Here is a 22465-nt window from a genome sequence, read left to right as displayed (position 1 = left end):
TGATTGTAGTCTACTAACGACACCATCAACATTTTCGCAAAAGCTCTTCTAAGCGAATAAAAAAACTCAAAACATTCTGACGCCTATGCTGCTTGATTTGTTGACTTTGCTTTTGCGTGTGCATTCGAGACATTTGCACTGCCATTCTAGCAAACTAGAAATCGCTCATTTTTAGTTGTCAATTGGCTTTGGCAAAAGCAAAATGTGTTCATTGGTGTCGGCAAGCAGGAATTTCTTTTCCACGTCTCGTGTGTCTGGGCAACAGCAAATCCGTCATTGACTCGCATCAGAAAATTGTAACAATAAATAAAAAAGTGCAGTCTATTCTATCGATTTTACTTTCGTTTCGAAGAGCCCCTCTACCCCCACCATCGTGCGTACATGTACCTGTGTGAGTGTGTTTACGAGCGTATTGGCTAGTTTGTGCGTGGAAAACAATGAAATGTAGAATAAAAAATAAAATGCAATCCGTTTATTTACCCCTTCAAACTGTGCGAATTGTTCGTCAGTGAAAGTGAATTGACTTTTATCGAAAACGATTTTGAACGGTGCTCCGCTTTGATTTGAGTTCCAGACTGGCCGAAAGTGCGGCAATACTCTACGCGAGGACTGTGCTTGTGTTCGTGTAACGGTTAACCTTTATAAATGTAAGGTTATGCGAAGGCCAACGGCTGTTCGAAATCAAGTTCAACAACAATGGCCTGCGAAAGTGAATACGAGGAAAACGTCGACAATCTCCGAAAGCTATTCAAAGCAAATAACATAGTGTCCTTCAACATACAACACATCCAGTGCAGTGCCGGCAGTAGTTCCGGTGACAATTATATGTCAGTTGTGAAACGCATTCAAATTCGAGGTCATCATAATTGTGATAATTACAGAGGTATGACTTTCGATTTGCCTACTGCCATACATACATGGGTACTAGAAAAGAAGGCAAAGATTAAAACTTGTTCAAGTCTTTTTTTAAACTGTTTATGTAGGGTACAGAGCACGTGTCACGTGTCACATATCCCAAATTTTGATAATATACAGTTCGGCTCCGCAGAACAACATTAGTTAGTTTCTATTTGTTTTTGGAGGGAATATTTTCTTTTGTTATTCCGTTTGTTACTCGTCGAAATAGCCATTTTAGAGCCCACAAAGTATATATTGTTCATGAGCGTAAAATTCTAAATCGGTTTACTGAAATCCCAGTCCACATTTTTTGAAATTTTTAATCACATTCGAGTCTTTTTTTGATCCTGCTGCACGATTAAAAAGCTGGAATATGAGCGCATTTTCTGATCGAAAAGATGCTTTTGTCGGGAGAAAAACTTGACCTTCCGCGACCAGATATGACTCTTCCTCTAGATTAGTTAAGAGTCTTCTTCGGACATATTTGATAGTTTGTCAAGTCTTTTGTTCGTCATTCCGTTTGTAACTTATCGAAATAATCATTTTAGACCCAACAAAGTATATATATTCTTGATCAGCGAAAATTCTAAGACGATTTAGCCCTATCCGTCCGTCTGTCCGTCTGTTGTAGTCATGATACAGTCTAAACGAATTAAGAGAGGAACCTAAAATTTTGCACAGATCTCTCTTTTGTCTGCAGGCATGTCAAGTTCGAAGATGGACTATATCGGTCCACGATATCGTATAGCCCCGATATAACGGTACCCCCAATATTCGGTATTTTCATGATTTTACCCACATTTTTGAACGGAATTGTCTGCAAATCCACACAAGGAGTTCCTTGTGGGAACTTTATACCTCAGCACAGAATTATCTATATAGGTCCACGATATCGTATAGCCCCCATATAACGGTACCCCCGATATTCGGTATTTTGATGATTTTAGCCACATTTTCTAATGAAATGGTCTGAAAATCCACACAAGGAGTTCCTTGTGAGTATTTTATCCCTTGAAAGAGAATTACCAATATAGCTCCACGATATCGAATAGCCCCCATACGACGGTACCCGCGATATTCGGTATTTTGATGATTTTAGCCACATTTTTCAATTGAATTGCCTGAAACTCCACACAAGGAGTCCCTTATGAGTATTTCACCCCCTGAAAGAGAATTGTCTACATAGGTCCACGATATCGTATATACCCTATATAACGGTACCCTCCGATATTCGGTATTTTGATAATTTCAGCCACATTTTTCAATGGAATTTTCTGAAATTCCACACAAGGGGTTCTTTGTGAGCACTTTAACCCCTGACATAGAGTTCTCTATATAGGTTAACGATATCGTTTAGCCCCCATATAATGGTACCCCCGATATTCGGTATTTTGATGATTTTAGCTATATTTTCCAATGGTATTGTCTGAAAATCCACACAAGGAGTTCTTTGTAAGCACTTTAACCCCTGAAAGGTATTTGTCGGCCGAACTTACTGCTTTTTTACTTGTTATCATCAATTGCGATATTTCCTTTAATTTTTGGGTCTTTTTTAAGTCATTTTATGATGGTTTATGAGTGAGTAATTTATTAGTATTTTTATTGTCATACAGGGTGAGATTAAAAAAACTGCAACAAAGTTAAACGCCATAATTTTTAGATTTTATCTATTTATTTATTTTTTTTTTTTTGGAAAGCAAATAATGTCGGAAATAGTATCAGATTTTAGAATAAGTTTAGATTTGTTCACCTAAATTTGGTCACCTTTGGTACGAATTATGGTCTTCAAATGGCCAATGAAACCGTCACACGCTGCCCGAATGTTGCTCTGCGGTATTTTGGCCCATTCCCGGCGAAGCGCTTGCTTGAGATGATCGACACTTTGGCATTTTTTAGTGCCAACTTTGCTTTTCAAAATACTCCAGATTGGTATCCGGAAATTTTGTTGGCCATTGTGCGCTGCAAATGAAGCGAGGAACCTCATTTTGTAATCATTCTTGAGTGGCGCGTGCTGAGTGCGATGGTGCTGAGTCCTGTTGGAATGTCCAAGATCTGCGGCAAAAATGTTTACGTGCCCGAGGCTTTAATACACCCTCCAGAATATTTTCGCGATAATATTTCGCGATTCAGCGAGCGGAGAGCGACAATCGGCTGTTATGGCGGACCACACCATCACCATGACCGTCGCTTGAGTTCTGGTGGCCAACCGAAGGCGCACATTTTCAGCTAACCTCTTTGGAAAGTATATACGATCATTTTGTTTGTTTACAAACTGCTGAGCGACGAATATTTTTTTCATCAGAGAAAACCAAATTCGGCAGTTCACCACTTTCGGCCAAGCGAAGCAACTCTTAGCTCTTTTGAGTCTATTTTCTTTCTGTTGCGGTGTAAGTTCTTGCACTTTTTGGAATGTCAATGGCTTTACCCCGAGCTCATTTTTTCAATAATTGCCGAATGGAATATTGCGATATGTTCAGCTCACTAGTCATTTTTCGGCCACTGTGACGAGGGTTTCGATCAAGTCGCTTCTTTACTTTTCGAACCATATCTGCTGACGTTGCTGTTTTCCTTGACGTTTGGCTACGCTACCAGTACGAGACACCAGCGATTTATTCACATTTAAATGCTGGAGTGCCCTAACAATATTGAATTCCATCAAAAATAACTTTTTTCCTAGAAAATTCTCACCAAAATGCTTTTGTACGCTTGTAAACAATATAATGGGCTGTCGCTGGAACAATTTTAACAGCTGTCGGACGAGTGGCTTAGAAATGACAGCAGTCTGAAGTTGGTTGCAGTTTTTTCATCTCACCCTGTATATGCTCATTTAGGAGTCTTTTTTAAATCACTTTTGTGTTTGTAAATATTCGAATGTACAACCAAAATAACCAAAACAGAGTGTTCATATGTGTTTTCATAACAATTTATTAAAAGAAAAAATAATTAATGTTAGATGTATATATGGATCGAATTCATGTCCTTGCCGTTGATGTTGTATTTAAGATAACAACTGACTGAAATGAAATATGTAAGCGTTTGTCCATTTTATTAATTCTTTATTTATTTTTGTTAGAATAATAAACTTAACATTGATTAGCGTCTACAAAAAAGCACTCTTCTACGTTATGCTTTACATTGGTCCCTTTCAAGCTGTATTGAAACGCAACATTTTCTGAAAATTCCTTTCGAACTGGCCTGTTTTTTTTTTTTTTTTTTGAATTAACTCCTTCTCTAATTGGGTTATCAGAAGTTAATAAGAGTATTAGTTAGTTGGTTAAGTTGTCAGCTAGATAGTTAGTCAGATAACCAATGACACAATTGTCTATGCTTACAAATTGTTTGAGTATTGTCTCATTTTGCTACAGCAAATCATCGAAGGTATGCAGATCGTTTATTTCGTTGATTTCCATCCATCCACTTTATTTCAGCTTTTTCCTTGTTTTTTATTTGATTTTCTGGCATTTTTCCTTTTAAACAAATTTAAATTTTGTACACATGTTTATTTTGCCAGTAGGCAGGTTAAGTTCGTAAATGGGCCATGTAGGTCCACGTTTTCATATAGTCCCCATATAACGATATCTCCCGATATCCGGTATTTTGAGGATTTTAGCGACATTCTTCACCGGAATTGTTTCCAGCTTGGTATATGAAGTTCGAAATGGATAGGTCCACGTCTTCGTATAGCCCCCATGTAACGGTACCTCCCTATATTCGGTATTTTGATGATTTTAGCGTCATTATTCACCGTAGTAGTTTCAAATTACGTATTTAAAGTTCGTAATGGTAAACTACAGTCTGTGACAGAAAATTGTCTATACAGGTCTTCGTATAGGCCCCATATATCAGTACCCCCCTATATTCGGTATTTTGACGATTTTAGGTACAATACTCACCGAAATTGTTTAAGATGTCGTATTCGAAGTTCGTAATGGAAGCTACAGCCTGTGACAGAAAATTGTCTATGTACGGTATTTTGATGATTTTGGCTACATTATTCACCGTTTATTTCAAATTTCGAATTTGAATATGGTAATGGCTTGTGACAAACAATGCCTATGTAGGTGCACGTCGTACAGCTATATATTCGGTATATTAAAATGTTTACATAATTTTTGGCGAATGTTATCTTTTTCGAAAATTTTCAATTTCTTTCTAAATGCTTTTTTACTTGTTACTGCTTTTTTACTTGTTTAATAATTATTTTATTTCACTTTTAATAAAAATATCTTCACACTTCGACGCAACTTTTATTACTGAACAAAATGTGAACTTGTTGATAGCGTCTCCAGAAACACAACAAAATCTCCCTTTATGCTTAGGAAAAACTCAACAAAACAAGCAGCATTTTATAACTTATCTGTGCAAAATATTCTCTTCTGAAATATTCTCTTCTGTTTCACGGAATTGTCTGAAGTTTCGTAATTGTACCTTTAAATCTCAACCTCTAGCATATATTTAATATTTTTAGCGTTTCTCGCATGTCTTTGAATGTAATTGTCAACATGCCGATTTAGGCGTTCAACCCACTCGACTTCGAAAACACATTTTATCGTTTTTCAAGAATTTCACATGATAATTTCACATTTCTTTTATTATGGAACAATTTTTTACCGACAAAAAATATCCTACAGTTGTTGTTATCAATATTCTCACTCAAACCCCTGAAACGATATAGACGACATCTGCTGATTCGATTTTTTTCGAAGATAAACGGTGAGAGCATTTCGTTGTCTATATTTTCATTTGTCTATGTTCTCTAACCCATTATTTGAGTTACCGACAAATCTCGGTTAAATTAAAACGCAACATTATGTTGACAACACTATTGCTATGGACAGGACTACCCATTTATTTTGGCCACTTACTTGCTGAAAATATTGAAATTATTAGCATTTTAATTTTATCGGTTACGACGATAACTCAAAAAAATTCATTAAGGAATCGCACTACAGAAAGATAACTAAACTTCGAAGAAATAGGAAAAAATCAAATCTGTTTTGGGATCTCATTGTGTCAAAATGGATTGTGGCTATAATATGACAGAGGCATGAGAAAAAAACATTTACAAAAGTATTGGTCTAAAATTGTATCTCATTAACGTTGCCAATTAAAATCACCTGAGATTGGTGAGTATGTTAGATATCCTAACAATAGAGGCGAAATCAAATGGTGCCAATATTTTGACTAAGTAACGCTTATTTTTATACAGGCAGTCGAATACAAGTAGTCGCATCGACACAGCTGCTGAGACAATGGACTGTCAAATCTATTTTGAAATTTAAATTTTTGAATGAAAAATTATTCAAATTTGTAAAAATTGTTTAAAAAAATGCATATCATAACAACCTCGGATTGGCGTCGTATAGAAAAATAAATATAAATATACGTATTTTTGAAAAAAAAAAAAAAAAAAACACATTCAAAAAACTTTAACTTATCAATGTTCCCAAGCGTTGATGCATCTACCAATATTCTTCTACAATGATGCAACCATTTAATATCCTCACTCGGTTGTCCGTTGTATAAGCATTATTGCGCTCAAAATTGATATTACCGCTCCAAATGTTTAACTTTACTGTCGGTTTTGGGTTCACACTATCGTTCAAATTAACAATAAACCGATGACAACCAAAAACATTTTTGTCGATACATAATGAATAAGGGTATTTGCGATGCCACACTCAAACGATATTTAAGCAAAAATGGCAATATACTAAATCAGTAAAGAAATGACAAAAGTCGGCCGGGTTCGACTTTGTGCTACCCTACACCACTGCGTATATTTAGTAGAGCTACCTGTAACAAATAAAAGATTATTTGTTTTTCCACTAAATTTGACGGATCATTGGTATAGAGTGCATATTATGACTTTGGGGAGACTTAAATATCAAATCAAATGAAACAATATATGAGAGCTATAGTTACAACTTAACCGATTTGTACCAAACTCGACATATATTTGCTTCCAGACTTGCAAAATCTAAACACATTAACCTTTATCCAAATCTGAACATGACAGAATTGCGAATGGGTGTCTTAGCATATTCGTCCTAGAAACACCCTTGCCAAATTCTGTCATGATTAGCTTAGATTTGGATCTTGTACCGAAAATCATTTTTATGAAGTGCATATTAAGCATCTGCTTTTATATATATTGTTACGTTCTTGGATTTTACTTAATCCCGTGTAGACGTTGTTTTATTTCCCAATACAGCTCGTACCAAATAAAACGCGGGTTCTTTCGGATTACGATTATTACAATGATTTTATTCACACAACTTTACTTTGCACTTTACTTTACTCGACGGTTTCAATTCGCGATCTGATTCACAACTGACTAACTGCCTTTCCATTTCCCCTATTTATATGAGCCTCGCCTGTCGCTACAGAAGCAAGGTAGATGTACTAGGTAATCGCATCAGCCCAGCTGACGGCACCATTAAATGTCAAAACAAATTGTTGTAATGAAGAATTCGCCCTAAATGAATGCAACAACAAATTTGTTTATGTTGTCTTCCCTAAAAATACCTTTTTATAATATTTCAAATAATTTAAGAGCAAGTTAAGAGTGAAACCAGTAAAAAAAATTAAAAGAAAATGAAGGAAGGAGGTTAGAATGGAGTGCAGCTTTAAGAATTAAGTTAGCCTCAACATCTAAGATTCCCAAAGCACATCACGGGAAGTAGTGCAAGAATTCGACTCTTGTCATTTGCAGTTCCGGAAAACTTTCGGTTTAAACCAGTAAAATATAGTCATTATAAGTTTCTTGGTTTAAAAAATATCGCAATACTACAATTAATACTTATTTTACTCTTATTTGTTTTACAATAAAAACTTTTATTGTGACGTTCGTTTACGACGAGAGGCACACAAAATAAAATGTAAACAAACACCTCGTTTCTGATTGGTTGAAACAAATTTGCCCCAAACTTTAAATGTCATGGCGAATCTATGTTTTTCGCCTTAGATGACAATTTTGACATTTGAGGGGACCACAAAAGTTGCTTTGTTGTAGCAATTCGCCGATGCGGTTACCTGTTAGATCTACCTTGTACAGAAGTTTCTAGACGATCTGGTAACGCCTAGATTACGAACAATCTACCAATGCAACGAACACATACAAACTTACATTGAGTGAACAATAACAACAACACATACAAACTTACATTGAGTGAACAATAACAACAACACATACACAGGCGAGGGGGTAACAAAGAAAGAGGAATTAAGCGATCATCAATGATGACGTTTAACAAGAATTGTACGTCAGCAACAAAATAGAAAATGAAAGAGGAAATGGAAGGATGTAGAAAAATCTATACAGTAGTTGTTGTTGTGAAGTTATTCAAATAAACTGCGTAGTAGAAATTTACGTTACAATTCAAATTCTTAAATTAACGGAATTCATCTAAATTAACTTAAATCTAAAGTTATATTCGTAACAATATATAGAGGCTGATAGATATATTTCAACCTAATTTGACATACCTACCTCTACGCTAAATTTGGTCGTATGTTTGTATGTATGAGACCTGCATATCAAATCGGATGAAAAGTATGTATGTGAGCTACAGGTACACCTGAATCGATTTTTTGACAAAATTATTATTTCTCAACTCGGATGTAGGTGCTATAACTCGCATACTCACTTGGAATATATATGGAAATATACATGTTAGACCCCACAAAGTGTATATTTTCTTGGTAAGCACAAAGTTCTACGTTGATTTAACAAAGTCCGTCCGTCTGTGGAAATAACTGTAGCTTACGAACGAAATGAAGTGGGTTCATAACATTTTACTCAGATGCGTGTTTGCCCTGCATGACTTTTGGTATTGAAAATATTTCTAATTCGCAATTTGAAGTTCCTAATGGGTACTACATCATAAGACAGAAAATTAACATATAGGTCTTCGTATTCCCCCACATAACGGTACCTCCCTATATTCGGTATTTTTATGATTTAAGCGACCTTATTCACCGGAATTGTTTCAAATTTCGTATTTTAAATTCGTTATGAATGCTACAGCATGTCACCGAATATTTCAAATATTAAACAGATATTAACCGATGATACTCCCTACGAACTTCAAATATCAAACACAAAACAATTATATTGAAACAAGCTGTAGTTTTTTTTTAATAAAAAATTGAGTTTTTAATTACTTTCTTTTCAATTTACTAAACTAAAGCTACAACAAATGCAATTGTACAAGAACCATATAGGAAGTTATGGTAGCGAGAAATAGTTTAATGTCCAAAATTGTAAACATTTTTTTTTTCAGAAATTATTACAATTTCTAAAATGTAACTTTTGGATTTTATATTATTAAATGGAAATGCAGAACAAAGGCTCTATTTGACGGAAATTTTGTTACATATGTAATGTCATATTTTCCAATGTAAAAGTGACACATAACGTGCGAAATTGTGTCATGGGTGTATCAGCGTTTTGAAAATTTACATTGTAAAGTAACCTAAATAGTGGCGACAATTACCAATTAATTATTAGGATTTCTCGGAATCCAAGTATTTCGGCAATATTGCAGATAATAATACGAGCATTATTTTGGTATATGAGGACTATACGTTCTATCTATACTAAAGGGCTGCAAGTGTGACATATTTCTCAATTTATGCCATGGAGAGGAAACGCTCGTCATGCTGTGCCCTGTTTGATCAAACGCATAACAATACGTGACATCCAACCAAACGCTCGATGTCTCGTCATGTCGGTCAGACTCAAACCCATCGTCCACACAAAATTTTCACATTTCGGCTATTGACGAAACAATCCAAAATGACAATCCTTATTAAAAAAACACTGATAAATTTTCTTAATATCTCTGCCCTCAACTACGTCATAACGAATATTTTTTAATTATTGATTTCGTACTCACTTTTATATGTATACCGTGTTTGTTACTTCATAATTACAGCACACACAAAAACACATCCTCACCGTCGAAAGTAACACATACACTCTCTCAAATTAAGCACACGTACACAAATGACACACAATTTGACGATGACATGGTTCGATGTCATCGTCGACACCCTGCATTGATGGAGAACACCATGCAAATATTCGAGTCAGTCATGTCACGATCGAATCTTAGACAATGGCACACATTAATCAAAATGGGGGATGTTGTTGGTTGTCATTGTCTATCAAATACCTTGCACATGATTGAATAGACAAAGTCAGTGTGTCAAAAAAGGCATAATTCATACAATTCGTCTTGTGCATCTATACTTCTATCAATGGTAGAAGAATACAAGTAGATGCATCAATGCATGGAAACATTGATATGTCAAAACATTTTAAAAAGTGTTTTTTTTTTTTTTTTTTTTTTCAAAAATTAGTAGATTTTTATATGTTTCGACGCCAATCGGAGGTTGTTATGATATGAATTATTTAACAAATTTAACGAATTTGTATAATTTTTCATTAAAAAATTTCAAATTTAAAATTGGTCCCAGCGGCTGTGTCGATGCGACTACCTGTTTTCTTCTACCATTGATAGAAGTATAGATAGAAGGTATAGTCCTAATATACCAAAATAATACTCGTATTATTATCTGCAATACGCGTACTTTGTGTGATTTTGTGCAAAAATCTCCAACAATGCATCATTTTAGAAGGATGGAGTCGAAGACCAAAATATTCTTTACCAAATTTCACCACCAAATAAAAGAAATCTCTAGTTTCTTTGTATAGCAAAGAAATATTTACATCATTATTCAAAAACAACTTGTTCCTCGGCTTTTTTCAGTTGACGTCTGAAGTAATATAAAATTTCGTTCGAGGTAGAAACTGTCAACAGAAGAAAAAATTTACAAAATTTCACCGTAAATCTCAAAATAAGCCACATATATCTGTATCCAATAGCTTTTGAGGAAATTAAATTCGAAATTTTTGTACTACAAGTGAAAATTATTGGTATCTTTGAGAACTGCATGAATGTAAAAGTTTATACTACGATAACCGATTTTCCCTTTATGATATCGAAAAACCAGTAAATTCTTGCAGATTCTGGAACATAGCATATATGTTTGGTTTTTTTTACTGTTAATTCAATCTTATTCCAATCTAAGTCAAAATCCCTCTTTATATTGCGTTTTTTTGGCTGAAAGTGTCAAAGGAAAAATTATTCTAGATCAAACTGTGAGTCTCTGAACAAAAGAAGTTTGTATATTCAATATGTTTATTAGCAAGTTAAAAAGTAACAATCGGTTCTGCCGACAGACTAATACCCTCAGCCATTGCTCGATTATTTAATTATACATATTTTGACTTCTGTTATGATTATTCAAACTGTTGACCCTCTATGGAGTGGGTTCAGAGGGAATGGGCCAATATTGTCCGTTTCGAATCGGACCTAAATTAATACGATGTATAAATATGGGGTAACTTGGTAACAGGTTGGTAACTTACTTCACTTTACATAACACATGTGGTAATTTTTAAAAAATGTTAACATTTACGTGAGGTACTAGGTATAGTCGACCGAAGTATTCCATATTCATGCTTCATCTAATACATATAAAAATATCGGTATGGGCAAAATTACAAGAAAATCGAACATTTATATCCAATTTATCCATATTCATCTCAGGTTTATGGTTGAGAGAAATAATTAGTTATAGCAAGTTGTAAAGAATCGCTGACTTGTTTCGCAAGTTATTTGAGGGAAAAAGTATTGAAAATTGTGACCTTTTGTGGGTGAGGTTCCAGAAGGGTTTGCAGATATATATCATCTTCAAAACAGATCTTGTATTAGCAAAAATGCTTGTATGTGTGAAATTTGAGGAGAGTTGGATGCTTAATTCGCTTTCTTTGAGCGTTTTGTTTTTCAAAATCTTGAACCCTATGTGGGACAGATAGCAAAAGAAATGGTCCGATCTCTACCATTTTTATAACAGATCTTGTGTTGGTGGAAACATTGTGAAATATAAAGAGAACCTGGTGCTTACTTCGTTTCGTTTTATGACCTTCATAGATATTAAAAATTTTGACCCTTTGTGGGGGAGGTACCAGAACGAGTGGAGCGATATATTTCATCTTAACACCAGATCTTGAGTTTACAAAACTGTTGGGATATGTGGAATTTTAAGACAATCGGATCCTTACATCACATCTTATAAGAGTTTTAATTATTCAAAATGTTGACCTTTTTGTGGGGGAAGCACTTGATGGAGTGGACCGATATTATCCCTTTTTGCACCTGACCGAGAACTGAGGATCTGCAAAGTTGGAGTAACGTCGGATTTTTGCTTCTTTTTCTGTACAGAAAAAGGTTTCAGAAGGAGTGGACCGATGTATTCCATCTTAACACCAGACCTTGGGTTAATAAAATTATTGGGATGTGTGAAATTTGACCCTTTGTGGGGGAGGTAATTGACCCCACAAAGGGTCACTGACAAAAATATTAGGATCTGGAAGGTTTTTGCAAATTTGGTCCAAAGAGACCTAGGGTCTAAAACCGTTATTTCGACAAAGTACGGCCTTAACCCTTAAATGTATTTTTAATGTATATAATCCTGGCGTATAGGTAGAACCTAGGACATATAGTACGATTTTATGAAAAATAATGTTGTGGAATATTTTGACTTGCTACAATCTTTTTTAAAGGGAGTTGTTAACCATACTTTAAAAAGGGCCCAAGTAATACTATTATTTTTATCTACAATATTGCCTAAGACACCATACACATAAAATTTTCGAATTCCGAGGAATCTTAATTGAAAAATTCCAAAAGTGTGGAACTGGGCTGAATTTGCCCCCTTCTATTTAAATTACTTGGCGATGTAACTTTCAAAACGCCCATACGCCTATTCTATGATCATTACTTTGGACATACGCGTGTGATGTCTGAAATTTCTTAAATTTAGTTGCATTTTTCAACAACATTGTTTTTTTGGAGGACCTTCATATTATCTATTATCTTCCCTAATTAATTACAGTTGAATTTTCCTAATCAAAATATTAATTTCAAAGGACGAATATAGATTAAACGTAAAAACATGAAAAACAACGCTCAGATAAGAGATGCGAGCCCGGATTCAATTAACCTAAATTTGACCAGGTAAATTACAAACAAGTATAAATACATTAAGTTCGGCTAGGCCGCAATTAAAACATCTGGATTCAAACGTATCCCTCTCTAAACCACAAATACCAGTAAGATTGGTTGGAGAATGCGGTAAAGTTTTCAAAAAACTGGTACCATCAAAATACCGAAAATCGTTAGATATAGTTATATGGAAACAGTGGACCAATATGGACAATGTTTTTAAACCGGTTATATGATGTGTCGCCAGCGAGGCTAAAACTCATTACGAATTTCTAGCAAATACCTTGAAAAATTTAGTAAAAATCATTAAATTACCGAATATCGGGAGGTACTGTTATATGGGGCCAACACCAAAACGTGGACCGATATCTCTCATTTTCAGTACCAACCATCGTAGACACAATACACTGTGCCAAATTTTAAAGCTCTACGTCAAATAATGTGATCTGCATCGTGATTGCAACAGACAGGCAGGCATCGTTAAATCGAAATAGAATTTTATACTGATCATGAATATATATACTTTATGGTTTCTACGCCGAATATTAAGCGGTGTTACTAACGGAATGACAATTTTTATATACCCTTCTTTTAAACAAGGCTAGGCAACACAATTGTAACTTATGCGTCGACTCAGTCGTATGAGAGAGATCAGATCAGTTATATTAGTGTTGCCCAAATACGTCGGGCGTACAAAATTTCAAAGTTGAACATTTCCAATTTTTATTTATTTATTTTTTTTTTAAAGAAATGAATAATGCAAAGAAGTTGAATTGGACGACTTTATAAAAGTGTAAATTTGTAGAACATTTTTATTTAGTAGGTTATAAGATATTGACATGGTAGACGAATACAGGTAGACGCATCGGGGCAGCTGCTGGGTCAATGAACTGTCAAACTAATTTTGGAATTGAAAATTTTGAATGAAAAGTTATTCAAATTTGTAAATATTGTTGAAAAACGCATATCATAATAACCTCTGATTGGCTTCGTATTAGAAAACATATAAAATCTACTTATATTTGAAAAAATCATTTTAAAAAATTTTGACATATCAATGTCCCCGTTAATGCGTTTACCTGTATTCTTCTACCACGGATATGGACCTGGCGTATTTGATTAATACATACTAAGTATTTTACTATAATGGGGAAGTTGAATATTTGTATGTGCTATGTCGAATTTAAGGTAACGCTGTAAAAAAATTGATTTAAGTTTTCGGTCAAAATGGTTTTGGTAGAAAATTTAGTTTTATTCGAGCAGTCGATGAGAATGGTGCTGCCGGATATTTATACCCTACACCACATGGTGGTCAGGGTATTATGTCTTTGTGCATTTGTTTGTAACAGGCAAAAGGAAACGAGATAGACCCATAGTTCCTTTTGATGATCTGCATAGAATCACATTCTGAGTCGATCCGTCCGTCTGTTCATGTATTTTTATAAACAAAGTACAGTTCGCATTTATTGTCCTATCCAGATGAAATTTTGCACAAATCATTTGCTTGGCCCAAGGACGTAACCTATTGAAATTGGAGATAATCGGTCAAAAAAGCTCCCATATATATCTTCGTCCGATTTGCTTTTATTGTGCACCAAACGTATAATATCAGTCCGAATTTGCACGAACGATCAGATTGGACCTGAAAATAAGTATGCCAAATTTGATCGAAATCGGTTCAGATATAGCTATAGCTCCCATATATATTGTTCATCCGATTTGTTATTTTTGTCCTCTGCAGCCGTAATATGCACTCTGTAACAACAATATTTGGGGAAATATATCAAATACAGCTCAGAAATACATTTGCTAAATTTTATCGAGATCGGTTCAGATTTGGATATAGCTCCCATATATAACTTCGTCCGATTTACCTTTGATTGTGCACCACACGTCTAACCGAATTACGACCGAATTGAGTCTAGAAGCTAGTATGTAAAATTTGGTGAAGATCGGTTCAGATATAGCTATAGCTCCCATATATACCGTTCATCCGATTTGTCATATTTGTTACCCACAGCCGTAATATGCACTCCGTAACAACGATATTCAGGGAAATATATCAAATACAGCTCAGAAATATCTTTGCCAAATTTTATCGAGATCGGTTGTGATTTGGATATAGCTCCCATATATATTTTTATCCGATTTCAAATTAATTGTGCACCAAATGGGCAATACAAGTCCGAATTTAAAAGATACAAATGCTTCGGCATATTTAGTCCTTTGAACTTTAAATTATAATTATAATCATAGCGTGTATGATTGAATTCTCCCATTAAAACTTTTAATTGTTATGCGCACCTCTACTAAATTAGCAAAGTGGTGTAGGGTATCATAAAGTCGGCCCCGCCCGGCTTTTAGACTTTCTTTACTGGTTTTATGAATGGTGTACATAAATATAAACTCCTACATTTTTAGCAGATAACTTCACAGATTTATCGGTGGAATGTTTGGGTCATATGGAACACACACTTCAGCAGTTTTGTATATTTATTTTTGATTTCAGAAAAAGGTGTGACAAGGTGACCATGAACTATTTGTGTGTTTTGATTTGTTCACACAAAAAAATATTTTCAGTTTCATTTCGATAGTGAATGAGAAAGGTTCTAAAAGAATTTTGTATTACACATATCTTATTTACGTATTTTCCCTTAAACCATTGTTTCAATACACAAAGCTTCTATAAATTAATAAAACTTTGTGGAAACGTCACCTTACACATTTTTACGTCATTCGTCATTCCCTACCTAATAGCTGTTGTACACCTTCGACGTTTTTCATCACATGTATTTATGTGAATGTTACAGAAATACATCGTAAGTACAAATCTTCAATATTGAACAATTTCAACATTGACAGAATTTATTTTCTTTTTTTTTTTTGTGGTGAAACGGAATTATAGAAAAAATCAGAATGCATAACACAAGTTTATGTTCTTTGGCAACATTCCACCATCAAAATTAAAAATACAGATTTCCGCCGACAATATTCCTTACAAATTGAAATTTCTTGCTTCTGGTAACCATAAAATCAAACTGAAACAAAAAGTAATAAAACAAGAGAACGTTGTGGATCTTTGAATAGAAAATACTAACTTATTAGTGATTTTTTAAAAAATCGTCTTAATTGCAAAAAACTATGAAAAATGCTACTCCGTCTAGGAGTCTTATAATGTCAAATAGACTAATGGTCGAATTAAGGAGGTAAAGTCATGCAATCATTTTCAACATTTGTATGTGACAAGGTAAATTACAGAAAATGCAGAGATGGGTATGCTTATTTGAAATGACTTTACCTTCTTAATTTTACCATGAATATACTTTTAAATATTCAACAATGTGTTTAGTTTATTTTACATTTTTTAACAAAACTCCTACGTTGGGGTCAATGGGATTATTTCATAAAATTGAATATAAGATAGTAAGACAATACAGTTTTATTCCAAATTTGTACAGTCTGTTGTCAATTAACGTCGAAAATATGCATTTATTTTGCTACTGAATGTGAAATAATTTCAAATTTTATTCAAAACAATACACACACATACACAAAATGTGTATGTACATATTTTGACAGAATAAGGACACAAAAAGAAACAAGTTAAAAAGCACTAAGTTCGGCCGGGCCGAACTTTTAATACCCTCCACCATTTGCAACGAATTTGGAAATTTTTAAAAAATAAAATCCTTAAAAAATTTTGTTAAAATTTTAAAAATACCGAATATAGCCGTCATATTGGGGTCTATACGACGTGGACATACATAGGCATTGTTTATCATAAGCCATTACCATATTCAAATTGGAAACTTGAAATAAACGGTAAATAATGTAGCTAAAATCATCAAAATATCGTATATAAGGAGGTGCCGTTAAATTGGAGCTGTGCAAAGACCTGGACCAGCATAGACAGTTTTCTGTCACAGGCTGTAGCATCCATTACGAACTTCAAATACCACATTTCAAACAATTTCGGTGGGTATTGTACCTAAAATCGTCAAAATACCGAATATGGGGAGGTACTGATATATGGGGCCTATACGAAGACATGGACCCGCACAGACAATTTTCTGTCACAGACTTTAGTATTCATTACGAACTTCAAATACCAATTTTCAAACAATTCCGGTGAATAATGTCGCTAAAATCATCAAAATACCGAATATAGGGAGGTACCGTTATAGGGGGGCTATACGAAGACGTAGACCTGCACAGACAATTTTCTATCTTAGACTGTAGTATTCATTACGAACTTCAAATACCAATTTTGAAACAATTCCGGTGAATAATGTCGCTAAAATCATCAAAATACCGAATATAGGGAGGTACTGATATACGGGGCCTATACGAAGACCTGGACCCGCACAGACAATTTTCTGTCACAGACTGTAGTTCCTATAACGAACTTCAAATACCAAATTTGAAACAATTCCCGTGAATAATGTCGTTAAAAACATCAAAATACCGAATATAGGGAGGTACCGTTATATGGGGGCTATATGAAAACGTGGACCTACATGGCCCATTTACGAACTTAACCTGCCTACTGGAAAAATAAACATGTGTGCAAAATTTTAGCCATCTATCTCAATTCATTCGAAAGATAGCGTGATTACAACAGACAGACGGACAGACAGACAGACAGACAGACAGACGGACAGACGGACATCGCTAAATCGACTTAGAATTTTACGCTGATCAAGAATATATATACTTTGTTGGGTCTGACATGAGTATTTCGAGGAGTTACAAACGGAATGACAAAGTTAATATACCCTCCATAGTATGGTGGAGGGTATAACAAAGTTAATATACCCTCCATAGTATGGTGGAGGGTATAAAAATTGTGTTTAGGAGGTAGCATTTATTTACCTTCAGTTATTTTGCCATGGTTGATACCTGTGCAAATGGTACAATAATATTTCGATGGAGACTTTGTAATGTCAAAACACGTACGTGTGTATGTATTGTTTTGAATTCTGTTATTAATAATAAAAATTAATCCATAAAGTTCAATATATTCTTTGCGATTTTATCTTGAATTAAAATATTGTGAAAAAAGTGTCAAAAAACAAACCAGCTGACAGTAGCTTTAGATTTGTATTTTGCACATTCGATCAATCTGCCCTACTCTGTAATCATTGTATTTATATAATTTTTTTATATAATAATGTATAGTATATTATATATTTACGTTTTTCTATGTCAGGCAAGTTACTAAATGGAAACAATTAAAAAAAACAGCAAAGAAAGTCTTACAGTCGGGCGGGACCGACTTTATGATACACTACACCACTTTGCATGTTTAATACAGCTTCACTTAACAAATAAAATTATTCATAGGAAATTTGTGAGAATTTAATCTATACAAATACAAACTAGGATTATAGTTATAATTTCAAGTCCAAAGTACTAAATTTGTCGAGGCATTTGTGTCTTTTCAATTCGGATTTGTATAACCTATTTGGTGCACAATTAACTTGAACTCAGGTAAAGATATATACGGGAGCTGAACCGATGTCGATGAAATTTGGCAAAGGTATTTCTGTGCTTTATTTGATATATTTCCCTGAATATCGTTGTTACGAAGTGTATATTACGGCTGTGGGTAACAAATATAACAAATCGGATGAACAGTACATATGAGAGCTATAGCTATATCTGAACCGTTCTTCAACCATTTTGACATACTACCTTCTAGACTCAATTCGGTCGTAAGTACCAAATTCCATCCCATTTGGACAAATATTAGACGTTTGATGCACAATAAAAGATAAATCGGACTAAGTTATATATGGGAGCTATATCCAAATCCGATCTCGATAAAAACTTAACAAACGTATTTCTGAGCTGTATTTGATAGATTTCCCCAAATATTGTTGATACAGAGTGCATATTACGGCTGCGGAGGACAAAAATAACAAATCGGATGAACAATATATATGGGAGCTATAGCTATATCTGAACCGATTTCCATAAAATTTGGCATACTTATTTTCAGGCCTTATTTGGTTGTATGTCATACAGCCTATGACAAAAAATTTCGTAAGCAGGTCCACGTCTTCGTATAGTTATATATAACACATAATAATAAATAAATAAATATTTCAAGTTCCTTCCAAATGGTGGAGGGTGTTAAAAGTTCAGTTGTTATTGTCAAATGTATTTTTCGAACAAATATTTTTTTAAATTTTCACGCCTTTTTGAGGAAAAAGAAAAATATAATTTAAAACAGGAAACAAAAAATATTAGTCTGATGAGTCGTATTAAAGTTAATTATGGAATGGTTGAATTTGGGTTCGCTTAGGGCAAGTAAGAATACAATATCACACCTTGTTTTCCAAAATATTAGTAGAAGATTGTCATCTCTTATTTTCAGTTCAATTGGCATTAAATTCGTTACAAGAAATTGTCTGCCTAAGTTTTTGTTTTATTACTGAATCCATCTAGCGGGTATCGTCGAGATTTTGACAACATAAAGGGATGTCAGGACCGTACTTGAATCCTGCCGTCATTTCCCCTTTAATTTGACATTAATATACCATGTCACGATGTAAAGCTGCTTGTGTATCTTCACTTTTAGATGTCTTTAAAGAATGTTTTCCTTACAGATTCAAACTTCATGTCAGTCATTATAAAGCGGCAAATACCAAGCTTATCTCGACGCCAACTTTATCGCTGCGATGAAGCATTCTGCAATGAGATCATGGCTTATAATCATGTGATCCCACTGCTGGACCGATACATGTCCGAGAGCGTATTTCCAAAATGTTTCTATGCTGGTCACGATGATGTCGGGGAAATAATAGTTTTAGAGGATTTAAAGGAAATAGGATACCGCATGCAAAACCGACTTACCGGCTTGGATTTGAATTTTTGCGAATTGGTCATGAAGGTATGGTGAGTAGTCACAGAGTAATTTCCTGTTTTTGTACATTCTTCTTTTTTATTTTAGCAATTGGCGAAATTTCACGCGGCCTCGATAGCAGCACAACGTTTAGACAATGCAATGTTTCGTGATAAATGTAAACAGGTTTGCGAGATCGTATATTGTAAAGAAGCCGAGGAGTTCTACAAGAACATATTGGAGACCTCCATACAAGAGTCATTGAACAGTTTGCGATCATCGAATGTGGACGGATGTCTGACGGAGCCAATTCGATTAATAGAAAAGCTGCAGTACAAGTTATTTGCCAAGATCCAATGTTACATCACAAATCCACCGGACCACATGAGCGTTATGTGTCACGGAGATTTGTGGATGAACAATATTATGTTTACAACGACGTCCTCTTCCAGAGATTCAAGCAACAAAAGTATAACTGACGACGCCGACTGTCAACAAAACGGAGCTAAGGCGGCAAATCGTGTGCCGAGCGATGTTAAATTTTTCGATCTTCAAGCTATGCGATTTGCCTCGCCGGTGTTCGACATATTACATTTCATCTATACCAGTACGAAACGAGACTTGAGGGATTTATACACAACACATTTGCTTGAAATATATGCGTTGGCTTTATCGTCGAATCTCGAAGAACAGTTTACACACTCCAGCTCGGACCTCGATTCACTCCGGGATACCTATTCACTGCCCAACATTACCACTGAATACTACAAGCATGTGCTGTACGGTCTGGCCATCTGCATGTGGATATTGCCTGCTGTAACCTTCGACCCCAACAACATCCCAAATCTAGACGCCATCAGTGAAATGAATAGAAGTGCCAAGGAAATCAAGTGTACACAGAAATTAACCCCAGAATATCATTCCCGTCTGAGGGATTTGGCTTTGGAATTCTATCAGAATGGCTATTTAAATTTATCTCATATTGATGACCAATAATGGTTTAATAAAAAAATGATTTTATAAAACACGTTATTTAAATTGACAATTCCTTTGATTACATGTCTTTTTAAAGCGGAATCTTCGCGAAACCCCTAATTAAGGCTCTCTTACAAATAATAAATCCTAAATATTCCAAGATTCGATTCCAGCGTATACGTCAAATCGAGTTAGCAGTTGAAATCCACCGATTTATTGTGCGTGGACGGCGTTTATGACATGATTACATGTTTCATCGTGACAATCTTCAGATACTGGACCCGGCATTAAATTAATACACACCACTGAGATGTACACTGTTTTGTTAATTTTCGTTAAAGTAACATTCTATTAAAATCTACCAGATGATTACAACTTTTTGTCTGCCCATTTTGTGTATGTATTTATTGTTTTGAAAAAAAAAAAAAAAAAAAAACAAAATAATTTAAAAATCAATGACTGGAAGAAACGTACATTGCGGGGCGAGCATTGAAAATAATAACCAATTTTGCCATGAAATTGAAATATTGAACACTTTGGATCACATTTTTGAGGAAAAATTGTATTATCACTAGCTGAAATCATGGTAGAATGATACAGGTAACATCAAGTGTTGTTGTACAACAATCGTAACAACGACATACAAATTTGTTTTTGTACGTAATATAAGTGTCAGAGTTATATGTCCAAAAATGTAAATAAAATAACTAATTTTCAATAAATTATTTTGATTTCAAAAATATACATTTTTGGAATTTGGATTATTTTTGGATTTGGAAATGCAGAAGAATAGTTTTTCAATTATTTAATTTGAATGCTTTCATATCATTCCCCTGAATGTATAGTTGTTAGCTGTAGGTCCTAACCACTCAACACTTCAAGCAATCGCTAGAAAGTCGTGGATAATGCCACATCCCTTTCAAATTGAAACTAAACGGCATGCACACATAAAGAATTCTAAATTTTGGAATATTAGGAAACATAAAATATACGACTATGTTACCTAATATGGTGTCGCTGCTTTTTAACCTTGAAAACAGTTTTCGCGGTTGGCGATTCATATTGCTCTGCAGTGGAATTTTATATAAAAAATGTATACCTATTGTATATCAAGAAATGGAATTTAATCACAAAACTTCTTACCGAATTTGACACTAGTGTTACTATAGAGTCACATCAGCTGGGACTTGCTGCTACCTGTAATAATTTTGCCATGAGCTGAAATATGCATTCAAAACTGTATATACGAATATTTTGTGGTTTAAAAAATAGTAAAACAAATTCAATATTTTAAAAAAAGTAAAAAAGCAGTAAGTTCGGCCGGGCCGAACTTTGAATACCCTCCACCATTTGGAACGAATTAGAAAATTTTCAAAAAATAAAATCCATTAAAAATTCTGTTAAAATCTTTAAAAAAATCTAATATCGGAAGGTGCCGATATATGGGGGGTATACGACATTGTGGACCTATATAGACAAATACCTTTCAGGTGTTAAAGTGCTCACAAAGAACTCCTTGTGTGGATTTTCAGAAAATACCATAGGAAAATATGGCTAAAATCATCAAAATACCGAATATCGGTGGTACCGTTATGTGGGGGATATACGATATCGTTAACCTATATAGATAATTCTCTTCCAAGGGATAAAGTACTCACAATGAACTCCT

The 22465-nt window shown here is 34.5% G+C and overlaps 2 protein-coding genes across 5 annotated transcripts in view; one reads left to right on the top strand and one right to left on the bottom strand.

The window, feature by feature from the left end:
- The window catches only part of LOC101894815 (uncharacterized), a 37550-nt gene extending 36930 nt beyond the window's left edge, over positions 1-620 (bottom strand). The window contains exon 1 of the mRNA XM_059131635.1: positions 481-620. The gene's annotated coding sequence lies outside the window, so the exon portion shown is untranslated. The remainder of the gene's footprint in view (positions 1-480) is intronic.
- LOC101894657 (uncharacterized) lies at positions 167-21248 on the top strand. 4 transcript variants are annotated; one of them, XM_059131632.1, is made up of 3 exons: positions 167-391; positions 19586-19869; positions 19930-21248. In XM_059131632.1, the coding sequence occupies exons 1-3, from the start codon at positions 382-384 to the stop codon at positions 20815-20817; spliced, it is 1182 nt and encodes a 393-aa protein (XP_058987615.1). In that variant the 5' UTR covers positions 167-381; the 3' UTR covers positions 20818-21248. The 4 variants fall into 4 exon arrangements, with proteins under 4 accessions (XP_058987615.1, XP_005183312.1, XP_058987616.1 ...); XM_005183255.3 differs by having other exon boundaries at positions 167-883; XM_059131633.1 differs by lacking the exon at positions 167-391 and adding an exon at positions 15592-15793.
- The last annotated feature ends 1217 nt before the right edge of the window (positions 21249-22465 follow it).

Source organism: Musca domestica, unplaced genomic scaffold (genome assembly GCF_030504385.1).
Source record: "Musca domestica strain aabys unplaced genomic scaffold, Musca_domestica.polishedcontigs.V.1.1 9, whole genome shotgun sequence".
NCBI classification, from domain to species: domain Eukaryota; kingdom Metazoa; phylum Arthropoda; class Insecta; order Diptera; family Muscidae; genus Musca; species Musca domestica.
The sequence above is the reverse complement of the archived record's forward strand: the minus strand, read 5'-3'. Positions and strand labels throughout refer to the sequence as shown.

Coding starts and splice junctions, on each gene's coding strand:
- LOC101894657 (XM_005183255.3), top strand. CDS start 697: ATGGCCTGCGAAAGTGAATACGAGGAAAACGTCGACAATCTCCGAAAG. Junction 884..19,585: donor TAATTGTGATAATTACAGAG/GTATGACTTTCG, acceptor TTTTCCTTACAG/ATTCAAACTTCATGTCAGTC. Junction 19,870..19,929: donor TTTGCGAATTGGTCATGAAG/GTATGGTGAGTA, acceptor TTTTTATTTTAG/CAATTGGCGAAATTTCACGC.